At 48.9% G+C, this 20,816-nt stretch overlaps 1 protein-coding gene across 2 annotated transcripts in view; it reads left to right on the top strand.

Moving 5' to 3' along the window:
• LOC139228534 (insulin receptor-like) overlaps positions 1-20,816 on the top strand; it is a 253,998-nt gene that overhangs the window by 174,159 nt on the left and 59,023 nt on the right. For both annotated transcript variants that reach the window (XM_070859618.1, XM_070859617.1), the window contains exon 4: positions 11,330-11,472. In XM_070859618.1, the coding sequence (XP_070715719.1) occupies positions 11,330-11,472 (143 nt within the window). The remainder of the gene's footprint in view (positions 1-11,329; positions 11,473-20,816) is intronic.

The following is a 20,816-nucleotide window of genomic DNA, read 5'->3' as shown; positions in this document are numbered from 1 at the left end:
CTCGGAATCAAGGAAGACTTGCTTTCACTTTAAACATGAATTCTCAGGTGGCTGCACAGTCCAATACAGGAATTACAGTCTCTGTCACAGGTGGGACAGACAGTGGTTGAAGGAAAGGGTGGGTGGGGAGTCTGGTTTGCCGCACGCTCCTTCCGCTGCCTGCGCTTGTTTTCTGCATGCTCTCGGCGATGAGACTCGAGGTGCTCAGCGCCCTCCCGGATGCACTTCCTCCACTTAGAGCGATTTTTGGCCAGGGACTCCCAGATGTCGGTGGGGATGTTGCATTTTATCAAGGAGGCTTTGAGGGTGTCCCTGAAACGGTTCCTCTGCCCACCTGGGGCTCGCTTGCCGTGTCAAAGTTCCGAGTAGAGCTCTTGCCATTGTGATGATGGTGGCAGGAATGGGGCACTTCTACCGTCAATGGCACAAGTTCAATAGAAAGGAGGGGTGCATTCCACATATCCCACATGCTGCCCCTCGGTCTAGACTCCCCCACGAGGGGAAACATCCTCTCTGCATCTACCCCCCTCGCCCCGGGTTATTGGAATGGACGTCGGAGGTGTTGGGAAAGGCGGGCTTCCCACTGCATACAGTTTTGGTCTCCTTATTTAAGGAGGGATATACTTGCATTGGAGGCACTTCAGGGAAGGTTCACAAGATTGATTCCGGAGTTGAAAGGGTTGTCTTATAAAGAAAGGTTGAGCAGGTTGGTTCTATACTCATTGGAGTTTAGAAGAATGAGAGGTGATCTTTATTGAAACATATAAGATTCTGAGGGGGCTCGACAGGGTAGATGCAGAGAGGATGTTTCCCCTCGTGGGGGAGTCTAGACCGAGGGGCATAGTCTCAGAATAAGTGGTCGCCCACAGAGATGAGGAGAAATATCTTCTCTGTGGGTCGTGAATCAGTGGAATTCTCTGCCCCAGAGGCCGAGTTATTGAATACATTCAAGGTGGAGATAGACAGATTCTTGAACGATAATGGAGTCTAGGGTTATGGGAAGCTGGCAGGGAAGTGGAGATGTGGCCAAGATCAGATCAGCCATGATCTTATTGAATGGCGGAGCAGGCTCGAGGGGCCAAATAGCCGACTCCTGCTCCTAATTCTTATCTGCGGTTCTCCCAAAGGACCGGCGCTCGGCCGGGGAGTGTGTACGGGACCTGCAGCTCGCTGGCCTCCCATATCAGCACCACTCATCTCACGCCAATGTAAAACCACCTGATTTCTGCCCAGTGTGCGCCCCAGTGCTGCTGTTGTGCGTGCAGACCTGGTGTGGTCAACACGCCAAGCCGTATTGATTTGCCTCTGAATCCGACCACCACGTTCACAGTCTGCGGTCGAATAAGTCAGGAGCATCCATTAGATTATTGTTGGCAGGGGGAGACCTGTGGCTCGCTGTTGGTACCCAAGTGCCATTATAATTTCCCAGTTATCTCTGCCAACACGAGCTCAGATTTGTGACCTTTGTCGTCGTTCCCCCCGCCCCCCCCCCCACGACTGTTATCACAGTAGTGTCCGGATGCACCTCGTTTTACCACTTGAGAGAGCACTGCACTCTCGGAGATGCCGTTATTCGGATGAGACATTAAACCGAGGCGCCGTTTGTCCACTTGGGTGGACGCACTAGATCCCACGGCACTATTTCGAAGAAGAGCAGGGGAGTTATCCCCGGTGTCCTGGCCAATATTTATCCCTCAATCAACATCATAAAAAAAAAACCCAGATTATCTGGTCATTATCTCATTGCTGTTTGTGGGAGCTTGCTGTGCGCAAATTGGCTGCTGTGTTTCCTACATTACAGCAGTGACTACACTCCAAAAAGGACTTCATTGGCACTTTGAGATGTCTGGTGGTCGTGAAAGGCGCTATGTAAATGCAAGTCTTTTTTTTTCTTGATCTAGAACAGCGAAGGTATGTTTACCTTGCTCTGAGACTGATTTGGATCAGTGAAACTGCACCATCTGCGACTTGGGTCAGTTAGGGATGGAGGTTTTTATTTTAATTTGGCAAGCTTTGCTGCGCTGCTTCAACCTCCAGCTGGCAATATCCATCTGAATAGGTGCCTCATCAGTGAGGGTTATTTGATTACACGATAGACAGCTCCTGCTGGCTGATCGGAGTGGTGTTGGCACTGATCGTGTGTGTAATGTCTATGACCTTAATTGCACTGCTGAAGGAGATCTGCCGCTATGCAGCTCCTACATAACGTCCAGAGTATGTAGCAACAGCTTTTCTAAAAAGGGAAAATTAACTAGTTTCTTGTTTGTCTCTTATTTTGTAACTTTACGTGCTGACGTTTTTTTTTAACACTCCAATAGTTTCTTCAAAACTTTTCGTCTCAACCTTCTGGCCAGTAATGTTAGCGTCAAGTAAGACGGGACCAGGGAGGCCCCATGTCCAATCCCTGGCCTGTGCTAGGTTAGTGTGATGGCAGCTGGCGGGGACGGAGGTGGGGTGGGGGCAGGGAGGGTGGTGTATCACAATTACTCTCCTCTTACTTTGGGGCCGAGGAGAGTGGGAATATTGTTCCGGATTCCCACTCCGCATTGGATCTGCTGGGAAGTCTGCGGGTTTGTGGAGGTTCGTTGAGGGCGGCATCAGACGGCGACTCACGATTGGCCGCAATATTCCCTTTTAAGGTGTGTGGCCGTGCAGCGCTCTGCACCTGCCGCGCAGCGCTCTGGACCTCCCGCGCAGCACACTGGATCTCCCGTGCAGCCCCGAGCCCGGTCATGGTCTTTCTGATGGAGAAGAACCACGCTTGTGCAGTGTTTTGAATGTTCCCTTTGGGGGGAAAAAAAAATTCAAAGGGAACACTGGTTGGCAGTCTGAGGCTGAACCAGACTGTTCGCAACCTTGGTGTCATATTTGATCCTGAAATGAGTTTTTGTCCACACATTTGCAGCACAATTAAGACCGCCTATTTCCACCTCTAACATCGCCCATTTCCGCCCTTGCCTCAGCTCATCTGCTGCTGAAACCTTCATCCATGCCTTTGTTACCTCTAGACTTGGCTATTCCAACGCACTCCTGGCCGGCCTTCCACATTTTACCCTACGTAAACTAGAAGCAATCTAAAACTTGGCTGCCCGTGTCCTAACTCGCGGCAAATCCAGCTCACCCAAGACCCCTGTGCTCGCTGACCGACATTGGCTTCCAGTTAAGCAATGCCTCGATTTCAAAATTCTCCTCATTTTCAAATCCCTCCATGGCCTCTCCCCTCCCTATCTCTGTAATTCCCGCCAGTCGCCCCCCGAGATCCCTGCACTCCATTAATTTGCCCTCTTGAGCATCCCGGATTACCATTGGTGGCTGAGCCTTCTGTTCCCTAGACCCCAAACTCTGGAACTCCCTGCCTAAACCTCTCTACCTCTCTTTCCTTCTTCATGACGCTCCTTAAAATATACCTCTTTGACCAAGCTTTTGGTCACCTGCACTAATTTCCACTTTTGCGGCTTGGTGTCAAATTTTTATTGCATAATACTCCTGTGAAGCGCTTTGCGACGTTTCGTTACGTTAAAGGCGCCATATAAATACAAGTTGTTGTTGTTGTTGTTGTCTGAGCTTGCACAAGAGGATTGGCCGTCTTGGAGAGCTACCAGAATGGAGTTGGTGCCTGGACCTCAACTTGAGACTGTGCTTTCACAGGATAGCGGGGAACGGATGGATGAACAGGATGCTTTTTTTGTGCGCGGATGTCCCAGTGCTGTTTACACATGTGTCGCACCCTAGTTTGGTTGCAGATTTTCTACTGATTTCCCCCCCCCCCCCCCCCTCCCACCGGTGCCGTGTCCTGATTTGATCATGGTTTCCTCTTGCTGTCCAATTAAAGCAGATTTACGCTGTGTGCTTCTGCACATAAGGATCTGAGTTAATGTTCCAGCATCTGTACAGCTGGCAAAAGAAACCCGTCATTCATCGCTTTGGTCGGTGTGGAATTCTCAACCTGCTGTTTGCTGATCCCCGCTGCTTCTGTTTTCTTCAATCCCATCTATTCCCAAAATCAGAAATGAATTGATCTTTTACATTCTGCAAGCTGAGTATAATCTTATCCAGTCTCTGTTAAAGGCACATTTATAGAGCACTAGATCACATTTAATTGGGAGATAAATAGAAAGAAGGACTTGGATTTCTATAGCGCCTTTCACGACCAACGGCCGTCTCAAAGTACTTTACAGCCAATGATGTACTTTTGGAGTGTAGTCACTCCAAATGTGGGAAACGCGGCAGCCAATTTGCACACAAGCAAGCTCCCACAAACAGCTTGCTGACGATGAATATTGGCCAGGACACCGGAGGTAACTCCCCTGCTCTTCTTCAAAATAGTTCCATGGGATCTTTTACGTCCACCTGAGAGGGCAGACAGGGCCTCGGTTTAACATCTCATCCAAAAGATGGCACCTCCGACAGTGCAGCTCTCCCTCAGCCCTGCACTGGGAGTGTCGGCCTAGATTTCTGTGCTTGTCTCTCTGGAGTGGGACGCGCACCTGCGACCTTCTGACTCGGGTGTGAGTGCTACCCGCTGAGCTACCAGCACAAACACGATGGGCCGAATGACCACCTGTGCCGTAGCTTTCTATGATTAGCCTGCTCGCTCATGAAGTTGGGGCTAGGTAACAGAGGGCAGCCAATGGCTCTGCAGCTGCATCCCAACCAGAGTCAGTCAGCACCATAAGGAAAGGAAAGTGGGAGGGAAAATGAATGCAAAGAATTAGGAAGATAATCTGAGCTGAGCAGTCTGCTGTGGCCAAGGACAGCAGTTCCTCTCATCAGTGGAGACTGCGGTTTTTATTGGAATGAGTTTTCATAACTTGTCAGGTTTTGATTTGATAATTAGAATTTATTTTTAAAAATTCAGCAGGAAAGGAATTTGGTTACAGCGTTGTCTTTTTCCAAGGTCGGGATGTCTTGTAGACGAGACTGCTTTTTTGGGGACTGATGTCATGTGCTTGTTTGCTGGTGGAGACTTCACAGCGACTGATCCAGCTTGTCTGGGTTGCTGAATATTTACAAGGGGAAAAGATTGAAGGTTATCGCATGGATCACTCGAGTGTTCTGTACCATGAGGGGTCAGCGGTTCTGTGATGTTTGGATAAATATGTGCAGTCACGTACTTAAAGAAAGACTTGCATTTCTATAGCGCCTTTCAGGACGTCCCAAAAGCCTTTACAGCCAATGAAATACTTTTGTGAAATGCGAGGGTATAAATATTAGCAAAGGGTGAACAGGTTGGGTCTCTCTTCGCTTGAAAAAAGAAGGCTGAGGGGTGACCTAATAGAGGTCTTTAAAATGATGAAAGTTTTTGATCGAGTGGATACAGAGAGAATGTTTCCGCTTGTGGGGAAGAGCATAACTGGAGGCCATCAATATAAGATAGTCACCAAGAAATCCAATAGGGAATTCAGAAGAAACTTCTTGACCCAGAGAGTGGTGAGAATGTGGAACTCGCTGCCACAGGGAGTGGTTGGAGCAAATAGTATCGATGCATTTAAGGGTTGGGGGTGGGGGGTGGGGGGGCTAGACAAGTATGAGTGAGAAGGGAATAGAGGGTTACACTGATAGATGAGGAAAGACGGAAGGAGGCTCGAGTGGAGCCTCAATGCCGGCATGGACTGGTTGGGCCGAATGGCCTGTTTGGGGAAGTCCAGAACCAGGGGTCACAGTCTAAGGATAAGGGGTAAGCCATTTAGGACCGAGATGAGGAGAAATTTCTTCACTCAGAGAATTGTGAACCTGTGGAATTCTCTACCACAGAAAGTTGTTGAGTCCTGTTCATTGGATATATTTAAAAGGGAGTTAAATGTGGCCCTTTTAGCTAAAGGGATCAGGGGGTATGGAGAGAAGGCAGGATGGGGTACTGAAGTTGCATGATCAGCCATGATCATATTGAATGGTGGTGCAGGCTCAAAGGGCCGAATGGCCTGCTCCTGCACCTATTTTCTAAGTTTTTGTGCCATATATCCTGTGTAAATTTCATCAGCAGGCATCATTTTAGAGTCACTAAAACCCTGCTTGGCTTTCCCCCAAGCCCCCAAAGCAGAGAGAGGATAGAGGTCGATACAACCACAGTCGTACTGGGAATTAATTCCTCTCCTTGTTTTATAGTTTGCACAGATGTGAAAGCCAAGACTTGACTTAAGTTAAGACTGTTTAGTCACAAACCACAAATTAGCTAAACGTTTCAGAAGCAACAATGCCCGCGGGAGGGCATGGGCGCAGTTACGGGCAGATGGAATTTTTCTTTTCCATAGATGTGGGAACGGAGCAAGAGCAAACGGGGGCGGTGGAGGGGGGAGAAACACAGCGAGCTTTCAAACAACAAGAGACATGAGCAAGAGAGAGAGGAATGCGCAGCGAGGGAGTGTGCCCGGGGTTAAATGCAGCACGCGCCGTGAGTCAGGAAGGCGATGCACTTCACCGCAGGGCGGTTGAACTGCAGCTCCCCGTGGAGATGGTTACTGATCTCAGTGGGGAAGTGCTGAGCCAGACCCCACTCCCCCACTCCCCCCCGCCACAGGTAGACTACATGTAAATCTATCAATCGTAGTTTTGAAATGTTCAATTGACTCTCCTCCTCAACAGCTTTTTTTGGGGTGGGGGAAAGAGAGCTCCAGACTCCCACCACCCTTTGTGCGAAGAAGTGCTTCCTGACATCAGCCCTGCTCTAATTTTAAGGTTATGCCCCTTGCTCAGGACTTCCCCCAACCAGAGGAAATTGTTTATTTCTCTATCCATCCTACTAAGTCCTTGAATCATCTTAAGCACCTAAATTACATCACCCTTTAATCTTCTGTACTCGAGGGTGGGTGGATTTACAAGCTAGCTCATCACATCTCTCAGAAACCGCTTGAAGCGCTTTGCATGCAACAAATTACTTTGAAGACAACTCCATGCCATGCTGACGGAGTGCTGTATTGCTGGAGGGGCCCTCCGATCGAGGCCCATTCCACCTGTTCAAGTGGATGTTAACGGTCCAGTGCCTCGTTTGGAAGGGAATTAAGGGGTTTATTACAGCGTCCTGGCCAACGTTCATCTCTCAATCACACCACCCAAACAGATTAACCGGTCACGTATCTCACTGTTTGTGGGATGCTGCTGTTCACAAACTGGTGTGTTCCCTACCTCACAGTGATCCTATTTCAAGAGTTATTTATTAGTGTCAGCTGTGGCTCAGTGGGTAGCACCCTCGCCACTTAGTCACAGAGTTGTGAGTTCAGGTCCCACTCCAGAGACTTGACCACAAAAAAAATCTAGGCTGATCCTCGAGTGCTGCACTGTCAGAGGTGCTGTCTTCTGGATGAGACGTTAAACCAAGACCCTCTTTGCTCTCTCAGGTGGTCGTAAAACATCCTATGGCATTATTTTGAAGAACAATTGGTGAGTTATCCCGGTATCCTGGGTCAATATTTATCTTGCAATCAACATAACAAAAAAACCCAGATTATCTGGTCATCATCATATTGCCTGTTTGTGGGAGCATGCTGTGTTAAAATTGGCTGCCCCTTTTCCAACATTGCAACAGTGGCTACGTTTCAAAAAGTACTTCATTGGCTGTAAAGCACTTTGGGACGTCCTGTGGTCGTGAAAGGCGCTATATAAATGCAAGTCTTTTTTTCAAGCCCTTCACAAAGATGTGAGAAAATAGACAGCAAGGTAAAGGAGGAGAGAATTAGGAGGGGTGGGTGAGTCAAGAGCTTGGTCGAAGAGTTTTACATAAGAACATAAGAAATAGGAGCAGGAGTCGGCCATTCGGCCCCTCGAGTCTGCTCCGCCATTCAATAAGATCATGGCTGATCTGATCTTGGCCTCAACTCCACTTCCCCGCCCGCTCCATAAACCCTCGACTCCCCTTTTGCAGAAGGTCTTAAAGGAATAACCCAAGTTTGAGGATTTCCACTCATTTTGAGAAAGTCGCTGGCCGTGGTTTTGTGACCAGCCTCGTCCTTGGCATGGACCTCTGGGGTTCGCATATCTGCCGATTTGCAGCAACCCATCTGGAGCTGTTCCTGTTGTATTACTGCACAACACTTTAATCTGCTTTTGTGACTGCAACATCTCCTTCTTAGGAACCGGTCTGATCAGTTGAGCAAGCTTGCTTACTTACATAATCGAGTTTTTTTTAGACTTTTTTTTTTCTCCATTTGGCTGCAGCATGTACAGTGACTTGCTGACTACTGGGTGACGTTTATCGACAGTTAATGTCCTGCTCTTGTTTTTAAAATGAACCGCTGATGACGGCAAGAAGGGGGGAGTTTGTCGTCGGCGAGATTTTCAATTAATTTTTTAGCCGTGGTGAAGCAAGCATTGGCTTCACGATTTGATCTCTCACCCTGCCCGCTACTGTAGTTAAAGCAATCGGCCTCCCCCTCACCCCACAGCACCCCCTTGACCTCAAGTCCCAAACCCCCTTTCCCCACCCCCGTCCTTGTCCAGAACACACTCTCACTCTGCATTTTGGCCTGTTATGCAATCTCCCCGCCTTTACTTCGCCATTGTCAGCTGGCTAGGCCCCTCGCTCTGGAATTCCCTCCCTAAGAAGGAAGGACTTGCATTTCTATAGCGCCTTTTAAGTCCACCGGACGTCCCAAAGCGCTTTACTGCCAAGGAAGTACTTTTTGAAGTGTCGGCACTGTTGTAATGTAAAGCTCTCTGCCTCCAGGTTCCTGTCTTCCTTTAATGCCCTCCTTTAAGACCCAGCTCTTTAATCAAGCATTTAGTCATTCCTCCTAAAATCTTCTCCTTTGGCTCAACATCCGTTCTCTTCCGTTACTCCTCTGTGACGTGCCTTGGGAGGCTTTTCCACGTTAAAGGCGCTCTCTGTAACTGCAGGTTGTTGCTGTTGGGTTTTGGACTTGAAGAGGTGGTAATCCCACCTTTCAGTAACACACTGTCCCTGCCTGTGTTGATCATTTTTCTTCCTGAATTTGTGTGGGAGGATTTCCTAGTTTCTGTTGTCTGCCTGGCGAGGGCTCAAACCTGCGCTCATTCTGTCCAATGACCAGTTCGTGACTGCCCTGCTTGGGAGGCGAAGGAACGAAACATAGAAACATAGAAAATAGGTGCAGGAGAAGGCCATTCGGCCCTTCGAGCCTTCACCACCATTCAATGAGTTCATGGCTGAACATGCAACTTCAGTATCCCATTCCTGCTTTCTCGCCATACCCCTTGATCCCCCTAGTAGTAAGGACTTCATCTAACTCCTTGAATATATTTAGTGAATTGGCCTCAACAACTTTCTGTGGTAGAGAATTCCACAGGTTCACCACTCTCTGGGTGAAGAAGTTTCTCCTCATCTCGGTCCTAAATGGCTTACCCCTTATCCTTAGACGGTGACCCCTGGTTCTGGACTTCCCCAACATTGGGAACATTCTTCCTGCATCTAACCTGTCTGAACCCATCAGAATTTTAAACGTTTCTATGAGGTCCCCACTCATTCTTTTGAACTCCAGAGAATACAAGCCCAGTTGATCCAGTCTTTCTTGATAGGTCAATCCCGCCATCCCGGGAATCAGTCTGGTGAGCCTTCGCTGCACTCCCTCAATAGCAAGAATGTCCTTCCTCAAGTTAGGAGACCAAAATTGTACACAATACTCCAGGTGTGGCCTCACCAAGGCCCTGTACAACTGTAGCAACACCTCCCTGCCCCTGTACTCAAATCCCCTCGCTATGAAGGCCAACATGCCATTTGCTTTCTTAACCGCCTGCTGTACCAGCATGCCAACCTTCAATGACTGATGTACCATGACACCCAGGTCTCGTTGCACCTCCCCTTTTCCTAATCTGTCACCATTCAGATAATAGTCGGTCTCTCTGTTTTTACCACCAAAGTGGATAACCTCACATTTATCCACATTATACTTCATCTGCCATGCATTTGCCCACTCATCTAACCTATCCAAGTCACTCTGCAGCCTCATAGCATCCTCCTCGCAGCTCACACTGCCACCCAACTTAGTGTCATCCGCAAATTTGAAGATACTACATTTAATCCCCTCATCTAAATCATTAATGTACAGTGTAAACAGCTGGGGCCCCAGCACAGAACCTTGCGGTACCCCATTAGTCACTGCCTGCCATTCTGAAAAGTCCCCATTTACTCCTACTCTTTGCTTCCTGTCTGACAACCAGTTCTCAATCCATGTCAGCACACTACCCCCAATCCCATGTGCTTTAACTTTGCACATTAATCTCTTGTGTGGGACCTTGTCGAAAGCCTTCTGAAATATACAACATCAACTGGTCCACTTTACTGGAAACATCCTCAAAAAATTCCAGAAGATTTGTCAAGCATGATTTCCCTTTCACAAATCCATGCTGACTTGGACCTATCATGTCACCTTTTTCCAAATGCGCTGCTATGACATCCTTAATAATTGATTCCATCATTTTACCCACTACTGAGGTCAGGCTGACCGGTCTATAATTCCCTGTTTTCTCTCTCCCTCCTTTTTTGAAAGAAAGAATTGCATTTCTATAGCGCCAATCCCAACCTCAGTACATCCCAAAACGCTTTATTTACCACCAATGAAGTACTTTTTGAAGTGTAGTCACTGTTGTAACACAGGAAACGCGGCAGCCAATTTGCGCACAGCACGCTCCCACAAACAGCATTGTGATAATGACCAGATAATCTGGTGTTTTTTTGTGTGATGTTGATTGAGGGATAAATATCGGCCGGGAGGAGGACCAGTGAATTTCCTCGGACTCAGTAGTTCCAGAATGATGGCTGTTCTCGTTGTGCGGTTCGTCGTGCAATGTATTTGCTTCACGGGTTCTTTGCTTAAGAATTCATAGCAACACATTGCTATTAAGAGCTAGTTGGTTTATTAAGGACTGAGACGAGGAAAAACTTCTTCACCTCAGAGATTGGTGAATCTCTGGAATTCTCTACCCCAGAGGGCTGAGGTGGCTCAGTCTTTATAAGTATATTTAAGACAGAGATCGATAGATTTTTGGATATTAAGGGGAAAAAAAGGATATGGGAAAGTGGAGTTGAGGTAGAAGATCAGCCATGATCTCATTAAATGGCGGAGCAGGTTCGAGGGGCTGAATGGCCTACTCCTGCTCCTAAATTATTATGTTCTTAACTAAGGTTAAACAATCACACTACACATTAGCAGTTCATCCACTCGGCTCACAACTGCATACCTCATCGTGGATGACCCGGACCCAACTGGCCGGGGTTTTATTGAGTCTTCTGAACATCAGGTGACTGACTTAAGCCACTCATAATGCAATGTCTCTACAAACCTGTGAGCATCCTCTCAGGTGCACACATTGCACTAAGTAACCATTTTTTAAATCCCCTTTTGCTCTTATTTTTTGCCAGTCTCATTTGTACACATTGCACCGGTCTGTGCCCAAAGATCTGCTCGGTGAACCTAAAGACCATCGAGTCCGTGACGGCCGCTCAGGAGTTACGGGGCTGCACCGTCATCAAAGGCAGCTTGATCATCAACATCCGCGGAGGAAGTAAGTACCGCAACATGTGTGTCTCGGGATGCCATTGCGTTGCTTATGTACAGCTATGCTGACACGGGAAAGCGGTTTCTGAAACATAGAAATTTACAGCGCAGAAGGAGGCCATTCCGGCCCATCGTGTCTGCGCCGGCCGACAAAGAGCCGCACGGCCCTCGGTCAGCAGGCCCTAAAGGTTACATATAAACCCATGAACAATGACGGAAAGGCAAAGAGCACCCAGCCCAACCAGTCCACCTCACCACAACTGCGACACCCCTTATACTAAAACATTCTACACTTCACCCCAACCGGAGCCATGTGATCTCCTGGGAGAGGCAAAAACCTGATTTTAAAAACCCAGGCCAATTTAGGGAGAAAAAAATCTGGGAAAATTCCTCTTCAACCCATCCAGGCGATCGACACTAGTCCAGGAGAAAGCTTTTTTTTTTTGCACACTTACTACATTACAGTTGGAGATTGTGCAGAATATATCATCATAGGCAGTCCCTCAGAACTGAGGAAGACTTGTTTCCACTCTCAAAGTGAGTTCTCAGGTGGCTGAACAGTCCAACACGAGAACCACAGTCTCTGTCACAGGTGGGACAGATAGTCGTTGAGGGAAGGGGTGGGTGGGACTGGTTTGCCGCACGCTCCTTCCGCTGCCTACGCTTGATCTCTGCATGCTTGCGGTGACGAGACTCGAGGTGCTCAGCGCCCTCCCGGATGCACTTCCTCCACTTAGGGCGGTCTTTGGCCGGGGACTCCCAGGTGCCGGTAGGGATGTTGCATTTTATCAGGGAGGCTTTGAGTGTGTCCTTGAAACGTTTCCTCTGCCCATCTTGGGCTCGCTACCCGCCCCCCAGCATTGAAGCAGAATATAAGGAACATTATCGACATAATTTAACTTAACGAGGGGGAGGGGGTGGGGGCTGGGGAGAAGAGAGAAAGGAAAATATAAGAAACAAACATTACAGAAATAGTCTCCTAATTTGTGCCTTTTAATAAAATCTTATGAACATACAAACAATGACAGACAGGTAAAGACCCCATGGTCCATCCAGCCTGTCCCACACAATTGCGATACCCTGTGTATCACAGTATGTAAACTCTCCATCACAGTCGAGACCATGTGATCTCCTGGGAGGCGTGAAAACCTGATTTAAAAAAAAAACCAGGGCCAGTTTGGGGGGAAAAAAATCTGTGAAATTCCGTTCCGATCCATCTTCGCGATTGAAAATAGTACAGGCGATCGCTCTGCCCCTGAATTCCCTGCAGTGCCTACCCTTCTGCAAGAAGTGACCTCCGCCCCCAGCAAAAAACTCGCTCGAAAGAATTCAGCGATTTACCTTTTTATAAAGTAGCAGGTGGCTGGGTACCATTTAATTTGGTAACGTTGGCGATCTTGTCCACTCCGTTGGGGTTTTCTCGTCGAACTGGATTAGCGCCCGTGGCCGTCGGCTTTTGCTGCTGTGTGTCAGATGATTCGCACAAATCCATTGCATTAGGTGGCAGAGCCTCGTGCTTTTTATTTCATTAATTCACGGGATGTGGGCGTCGCTGGCAAGGCCCGCATTTATTGCCCGTCCCGAATTGCCCTCGAGTGGCTTGCTAGGCCATTTCAGAGGGCAGTTAAGAGTCAACCCCATTGCTGTGGGTCTGGAGTCACATATAGGCCCAGACCGGGTAAGGACGGCAGATTTCCTTCCCTAAAGGGCGTCAGTGAACCTGATGTTTTTTACGACAATCGATAGTATCATGGGCACCATTATTGAGGCTGGCTTTTTTTTTAATTCCAGATTTAATTAACTGAATTTAAATTCCCCAGCTGCCGTGGTGGGATTTGAGATCGCGTCTCTGGATTATTAGTCCCGATCTCTGGATTATTAGTTCAGTGACATAACCACAATGCTGCCATTTTCCTTTTAGGAGCTTTTACCATGATGTCATCAAATTAAATTATGGCAGCTGTTCATGATGGGCACAGCAGGAGGCCATTCAGCCCCTCGAGCCTGTTCCACCATTCAATTCGATCTGTACCTCAATTCCGTTCACCCGCCTTGGCGCAATATCCCTTGATTCCCTTACCGAACAAAAATCTGCCCATCTCCGTCTTGCAAGCTCCAATTATCCCAGCATACAAATATAAAATTTTTTTACGGTAAATATATTTTTTTAATGAAGGAAGTGACTGCTGCCAACGAACAGGAAGTAGTTGCTCCTGTGCAGTGCCAGTGGGTTTTTTTTTTGTTCTCACCGGACTTCCCACAGGTTAGTGAGAGAGAAAGGTGAGGGGTTGAAATGTCAGGTATTGTGAGGTCTGTGATGTGACTGGAAGGTTATTACAGGTTGAACCCCTCTTATCCGGAACCCTCGGGACCCGGCCTTTTCCGGATAAGGGATTTTTCCGGACGAGGGGAGGTCACGTTAAATTGGATGGTACAGGTACTGAGCAAGGGGATATCGGGTCTGGCTGGCTTGGGGCTGGGAGTGCGGCAGAGAGATCATGAGGGGGGTGGTGTGTGGGGGTCAGTGTATCGCTGGGTAAGGCCAGCGATTGCGGGAGTCGGCAGCGAGGAAGGACTTCAATTTGTTCGTGTCGGAGTTCTGCGCATGCGCCACCCGGTGGCGGGAATGGTTCCGGACGAGGGGTGGTTCAGGATAAGAAAGTTCTGGATAAGAGAGGTTCAACCTGTAGTAGGATGTTGTCAGCTTGCGAGAGTTTTATTGTGCTTTCACGGAGTGTGTTTATCGCGATCAGGCCTTCCGTCTGTCTGTTGTGGTTTGAACTGGCAGCTGGGGAACAGAAGGTACGTGCAGGGTTGGGATTTAATCGTCTGGGAAAAGGATCATAGAGCGAGAGTCGAGACAGTGCAGGGAGAGCAGCGCTAGACAGAGAGACTGGGGAAGAAAATGAGCGGGAGCTGGGGAGAAGGAACGTGGGGAGAGCGAGTGAGCGAGAGAGCGCCAGAAGTGTAATTAATTCATCGGCATGAACTGCTAAAACTTCCAGTACAAGTTAACGAGGATGGTGTCGGAGTGAGAGAGTTTTATTGTACTCTCACCGAGTGTGCTTGTCGCTGTCAGCTCCTCCTTCTGTTGTGGTGAACGTTACTTTTTCAAATTTGGGACCAGACATTTATGCGCAGAATGCTTCTGCACAGCTTCCGGTCCGTTGGCAGCAGTCACTCCGTTTAGTTAAAGGGACTTAAAGACGGGGCATGAAAGAGTGACCGGAATTAAGACTTGGGACACTGAGTGAAGCCTCCGTCTTAAGTCGTGTCCTCCTCGGGGGGGGGGGGGGGGTCAGTGATTGAAGCCTTTGGGGGGATGGCGGGGCGGGGGGGTGGTGGAGACGGATGGTGCTGGAGGGTGAAGAGTCAGCCTTGTGTGCGCGAGTGCAGCCTCAGACCTAGGCCGAGGCTGTGACCTTTCTGGGGCAGCTGAGAGAAAGAGCTGCAGTCCCCTGGGGCGAGGGAGAGAGTGGGGACAGCAAGAGAGGTGTGGCTCAAAGACTCTGAGGAGTTAGGGCAGAGTGAAGGGCAAACAACAGGTGCATTGGAAGGACGGAAACCAGAGGGGGTGTGGAGACAGTCTGGGGGGGATGAGGAGTTCGGTCAGGCTGAATAAGAAATTTAAGGATAAGAGGTTGTATTTAGGTGGTGCGGCTCATTGTCGGAGCTTGAGGCAGTTTTAAATAGGATAATTGAAGTAGTTAAAGGCTGTTTAAGGGATAATTTAGATTGCTTCAAGGCTATTAAGGCAGTGAGAACTTTGTACTGATGAAAGGCATCACCTGCACGGGGAAAGGGAAGTTGAATCTGTCAGGTTGCAGCCCCTGTTCCACTATGTGAAGGGGCTGCACTTCAGTCCCACGCTCCTGATCTTTGGGGCACCCTGTGCGGAGAGGAGCGGGCAGGTCGGAAGGCCTCCTCGTAGGACTACTCCTGGGCCTGGCCAAGGTGGCCATTAACCGGTCCAGGCAGCAGGCGGTCGAGGGGGTCGTTCAGCCCGACTGCCTGCCTCTCTTCCACGGTTACATCCGAGCCACAGTGTCCCTGGAGATGGAGCACGCGGTGTCCACCGGTACGCTCGCGGCCTTCCGCGAGAGGTGGGCGCCGGAGGGACTGGAGTGCATCATCACGCCCGGCAACCAAATTTTAATTTGATCATTTAAGTTTAAAGTTTAATTGGCCCGTTTTAGTACTCCCCCCTTTTTAGCCAGGGGGCACTTGTATAATTTCTGTTTTTAGTGCCCTAAAACCTCCCCGCCTGCCCCCCCCCCCAAAAAAAGGAACACTGGAAAAAAATTATTTTGAATTTGACCCCCCCCCCCCCCCCCCCCTTGCAGGGGGCATTTGTTTAAATTGCACAACTAAAATAGTTGAAATGAGAGTAATAGTCTCGTGTTAAGTAGAGTTCGGGGTCAGTACATTTTATTTTTATTCGTTCCTGAGATGTGGGCGTCGCTGGCAAGGCCGGCATTTATTGCCCGTCCCTAATTGCCCCTCGGGAATGTGGTGGTGAGCCGCCGCCTTGAACCGCTGCAGTCCGTGTGGTGAAGGTGCTGTTAAGAACATAAGAAATAGGAGCAGGAGTCAGCCATACGGCCCCTCGAGCCTGCTCCGCCATTTAATACGATCATGGCTGATCCGATCATGGACTCGGCTCCACTTCCCCGCCCGCTCCCCATAACCCTTTACTCCTTTATCGGTTAAGAAACGGTTGAGCTCTGTCTTAAATTTATTCAGTGTCCCAGCTTCCCCAGCTCTCTGAGGCAGCGAATTCCACAGATTTACAACCCTCTGAGAGAAGAAATTCCTCCTCATCTCAATTTTAAATGGGCGGCCCCTTATTCTGACATTATGCCCCCTAGTTCTAGTCTCCCCCATCAGTGGAAACATCCACCTTGTCAAGCCCCCTCATAATCTTATACGTTTCGATAAGATCACCTCTCATTCTTCTGAAAATTCAAATGGGTAGAGACCCAACCTCCTCAACCTTTCCTCCATAAGTCAACCCCCTCAATCTGGAATAAAAAGCTAGTATCAGTAATGGTGACCATAAAACTACCGGGTTGTCGTAAAAACCCATCTGGTTCACTAATGTCCTTTAGGGAAGGAAATCTGTCGTCCTTACCCGGTCTGGGCCTACATGTAACTCCAGACCCACAGCAATGTGGCTGACACTTAACTGCCCTCTGAAATGGCCCAGCGAGCCATTCAGTTATATTCAAGAAGGTGACTCACCACCACCTTCTCCGGGGCAACTAGGGATGGGCAAGAAATGTCGGCCTTGCCAGCGCTGTCCACATCCAATAAATAATTTTTTTAAAAACTGTGCAGCTGGGCAGGCAAATGGCAAATTAACATAAAGGATTCTCATTAATTTTTAGAAGTATTGTAAATGAGTTGGCTCTTCTAAATATGTAATGAGGGGAACTTGGAAAAGCCGCCCGGGAACGAGAGTAAATTCATAATGTCCAGACAATGCGGGGACGCAAGTGTAAACGCTAATGGACTTGTAGGGTGCATAGCCAGAAGAGTGAGGTCGGAACAGGAGGAGGCCATTCAGCCCCTCGAGCCTGTTCCGCCATTTAATGAGATCGAGGCTGATCTGTGACCTAACTCCATGTACCTTTGTCCCATATCCCTTAATACCTTTGATTAACAAAAATATCAGTCTTGGATTTAAAATTAACAATTGACCGTTTGCGGAAGAGAATTCCAAACTTCTACCACCCTTTGTGTGTAGAAGTGTTTCCTAATTTCGCTCCTGAAAGATCTGGCTCTGATTTTTAGGCTATATCCCCCAGTCTGAGTCTCGCCAGCCAGCGGCAATAGTTTCTCTCGATTGACCCTCTCAATTCCCCTTAATATCCTGAAAACTTCAATCAGATCACCTCTTAACCTTCTAACTGGCAGGGAATACAACCCTAATTTGTGTAATCTCTCCTCGTAACTTAACTCTTGGAGTGCAGGTATTTTTCTGGTAAACCTACGCTGCACTCCCTCCAAGGCCAGTAAGTACAAGTGCAGCGATTATTCGAGGGTTGGTTATGAATTTGGCCGCATCGATTCCTGGTCACCTCACCACAAAAAAACAGGATGAGCCATGAGGGATCGGGTGGTGAGCAGTGCTCTCTCTAAGCTGTGCGCGAGTTCAGCCGCGCAGCAATCTGTAAGGTCCCGCGCAGGCTGCCTGCAAGCTTTTACTTTGGAAATGTTGCGCGTACACAGAGATTTAAAGGGACCATGCATTGAAGGAAGCAGGCCGTGCAGAACAACGCGCAACTTACAACAACAGCAACTTGTATTTATATAGCGCCTTTAACATAGTGAAACATCCCAACGTGCATCACAGGATATTGAGATCAAAAATTTGACTCCGGGCCGCATAAGGAGAAATTAGGGCAGGTAAGAGGTGTGTTTGAAGGAGGAAAGAGAGGTAGAGAGGTGGAGAGGTTGAGGCAGGGAGTTCCAGAGCTTGGGGCCTGGGCAACAGAAGGCACGGCCACCAATGGTTGAGCGATTATAATCAGGGATGCTAAAGAGGGCAGAGTTAGAGGAGCGCAGACATCTCGGGAGATTCATCATAGGCAGTGCCTCGTATCGAGGATGACTTGTTCCACCCCAAAAAAGGGATGAGTTCACAGGTGTTTCAATGAAGGACCTAATATTCCGGATCCCGAACTACATCCTGAAGAGTGGAAGATGCCTGTGGGTGGATTTTTTTAACGTGGGGTGACCGTTGCACACCAGCCACCACACGGGCTTGACAGAGCCAGGTCTTGGTCCAGTGGCAAGGATTAACCAGGACGACTGGAGACCAGCTCTGCTGCATGGACCCAGTGCGCGCTCACATATCGCAGGGTGGGCTGGCCCGTGCTGCCCCTGGGCCCTCGCCTCCCCTGGGCCCCAAACTCACGCCTCCCCTGGGCCCCAATCACGTCGCTCCACATGATCGGGGCCCAGGGGGAGGTTACAGAGATGGGGAACATTAGTAGTGGACCTCAAAATCTCTAGAGGTGGCGGTTAAAGGGGGGGGAACCTCGTTAAGGAATATAAAATGGAGTATTGCTTCAAAATAAAGGCAAACCGAATGAGTACATTTAAAATGGATATTAAGAACTCGTTTATGCAGAGTTTGGCATAATCTGCCAAGCAGGTTAGTAATGGCAAAACGACGAGGGAAAGCATTCCAAATACGTTGGAAGCTCTAATGAGTGAGTTAGGGTACTGGAGGGATGAACTGCGATGGGTGAATGGTTGTTTCTCGTCCTTGGCTCTTGTACAAAGGGACGTTTATATGACAAAGTCCTCGATTTCGAAACACTTGGTTTTGCTTCACTTCAACAGCTGGTTTGCAATCTGTCAGCACCCTCTGGTGTCTGAATGTGAAATTGCAGCTGGTTTGTGCGGCCCGGACACCAGGGAGAGAACTGTTGCCTGCTCATTGCAAACATTCCCCACTCTGCGTAAACTAGTTGTTCTTAATGTCCGCTTTAAATGCAGTTGTCTGCTCCTCCTCCTGGTTTATGTTGAAGTTTACCGCTCCATCCCATTTAATATTTTATGTCCCTCAATGGTGCTGGCCATTCTGGGGTAACAGCAGCCGATATTCGTGCAGCTGGTATCGGACCCACGATCCAGACGGAGGGAATCGTGGGGCGCACGCAACGTAAAGAACCGACACCTCGTCACTGACCCAACAGCGAAGGTCCTTGGCTTCCACCTCCCTCGGAGACGGTGGACGGCGCTCGACCCAAATCCACACGGGGCACAGAGGATGCGGCCACCTGCTTCACACGCGGAAGACCAGGGACCACCCGAAATGCGACCATGGCCGTGTGTCCTGGACCATGGAACACGTCGCATTAACCTGCCCGTTGTTGCAGGAGGCTCCTCACTTCTCCACTCGGTCATCTCAGGAGGCCGTCGAATGGAGAGCCAAACCAGACCTCCCATTATAAGCCTTTCTTGTCATACGAAAGTGGTAGTAATGAAGGTCCCCCCCACCCCCGCTCCCTTTAACTGCCGCCCCTGTAGAACCTCTGAGGTCCACCCCCCTTTCACTTGTGGCTCATCGCTTTTGTGGTGAGGTGACCAGGGATCGAACACACAGGTCCAAGTCCAGTCCGACCAATGCACAATAAAGCCTCAAATAATAGCTAATCTTAGACATTTACGGCATAGAAGGAGGCCACTTGGCCCATTGTGTCCGAGCCGGCCGACAAAGAGCTATCCAGCCTAATCCCACTTTCCAGCTCTCGGTCCGTAGCCCTGCAGGTTACGGCACTTCAGGTGCACATCCAAATACTTTTTAAATGTGGTGAGGGTTTCTGCCTCTACCACCCTTTCAGGCCGTGAGTTCCAGACCCCCACCACCCTCTGGGTGAAAAATGTTCTCAAATCCCCTCTCATCCTCCTGCCGATTACTTTCAATCTCTGCCCCCTGGTTGTTGACCTCTCTTCCAAGGGAAATAGTTTCTTGGCTGGGAAGGCTCAGCCATTGAGTATATTCGAGACCGAGATCGATAGATTTTTGGATATTAAGGGAATCAAGGAATATGGGGACAGTGCAGGAAAGTGGTGTTGAGTTCGAAGATCAGCCATGATCTCATTGAATGTCGGAGCAGGCTCGAGGGGCCGAATGGACTACCCCTGCTCCTAATTCTTATGTTCTTAAAACAACCCCAGTCTTTCTCAGCATTTTTGGAAAAAATTTAATTGTGATTTTTTTTCAAAGCAGATTTAATTTTTGTTTTTGTTTTGAATGCACTTTCCACACCCTTTATCCCCGAGTTGAGCTGCTGCCTCTGCTTTGAGCCAGCCTGCTGAGAGGTGTGGGAGAGCAGTATGTCCGCTATCTACTCTTTATATCCACAGCATCTGTTTCCGTCTCATACAACTGTTAAGACCGGGAACTGCTGTGTACAGAAGCCTTAGGTGTGAACCCACTTCCTGCCTCTCCATGGGAGCATGCTGACCGTATGTCATCTGTTTTGATTAAAAATAAATATTCTGCTCTCCTGGTGGGCCAGTAAGTAGCTGAGCCATACAGACCAGATCCAGTCACCGGTCTCTGCGGAGTTGACCAATCTCCATAGACTAACGGTAGGACAAGGCACAACTACCAAGTAAATGTTGGTCAGGACACCAGAGGCCCATCGAGACACATGCCTGTGCTCTGTGCACTCATTCGCTCTCGCGCTCGCTCTCTCGCACTCGCACGCGTGGCCTGCTCACATAGTGCCACACACAAACACGTGTAGTCACTGTTGTAATGTGGGAAACGCAACAGCCAATTTGCGCACAGCAAGCTCCCACAAGCAGCAATCTGATCAAATAATCTGCTTT

The sequence above is a fragment of the Pristiophorus japonicus genome, chromosome 18, assembly GCF_044704955.1.
Source record: "Pristiophorus japonicus isolate sPriJap1 chromosome 18, sPriJap1.hap1, whole genome shotgun sequence".
In the NCBI taxonomy this organism is placed as follows: Eukaryota; Metazoa; Chordata; class Chondrichthyes; family Pristiophoridae; genus Pristiophorus; species Pristiophorus japonicus.
This window is presented reverse-complemented; position numbering and strand designations above follow the sequence as displayed.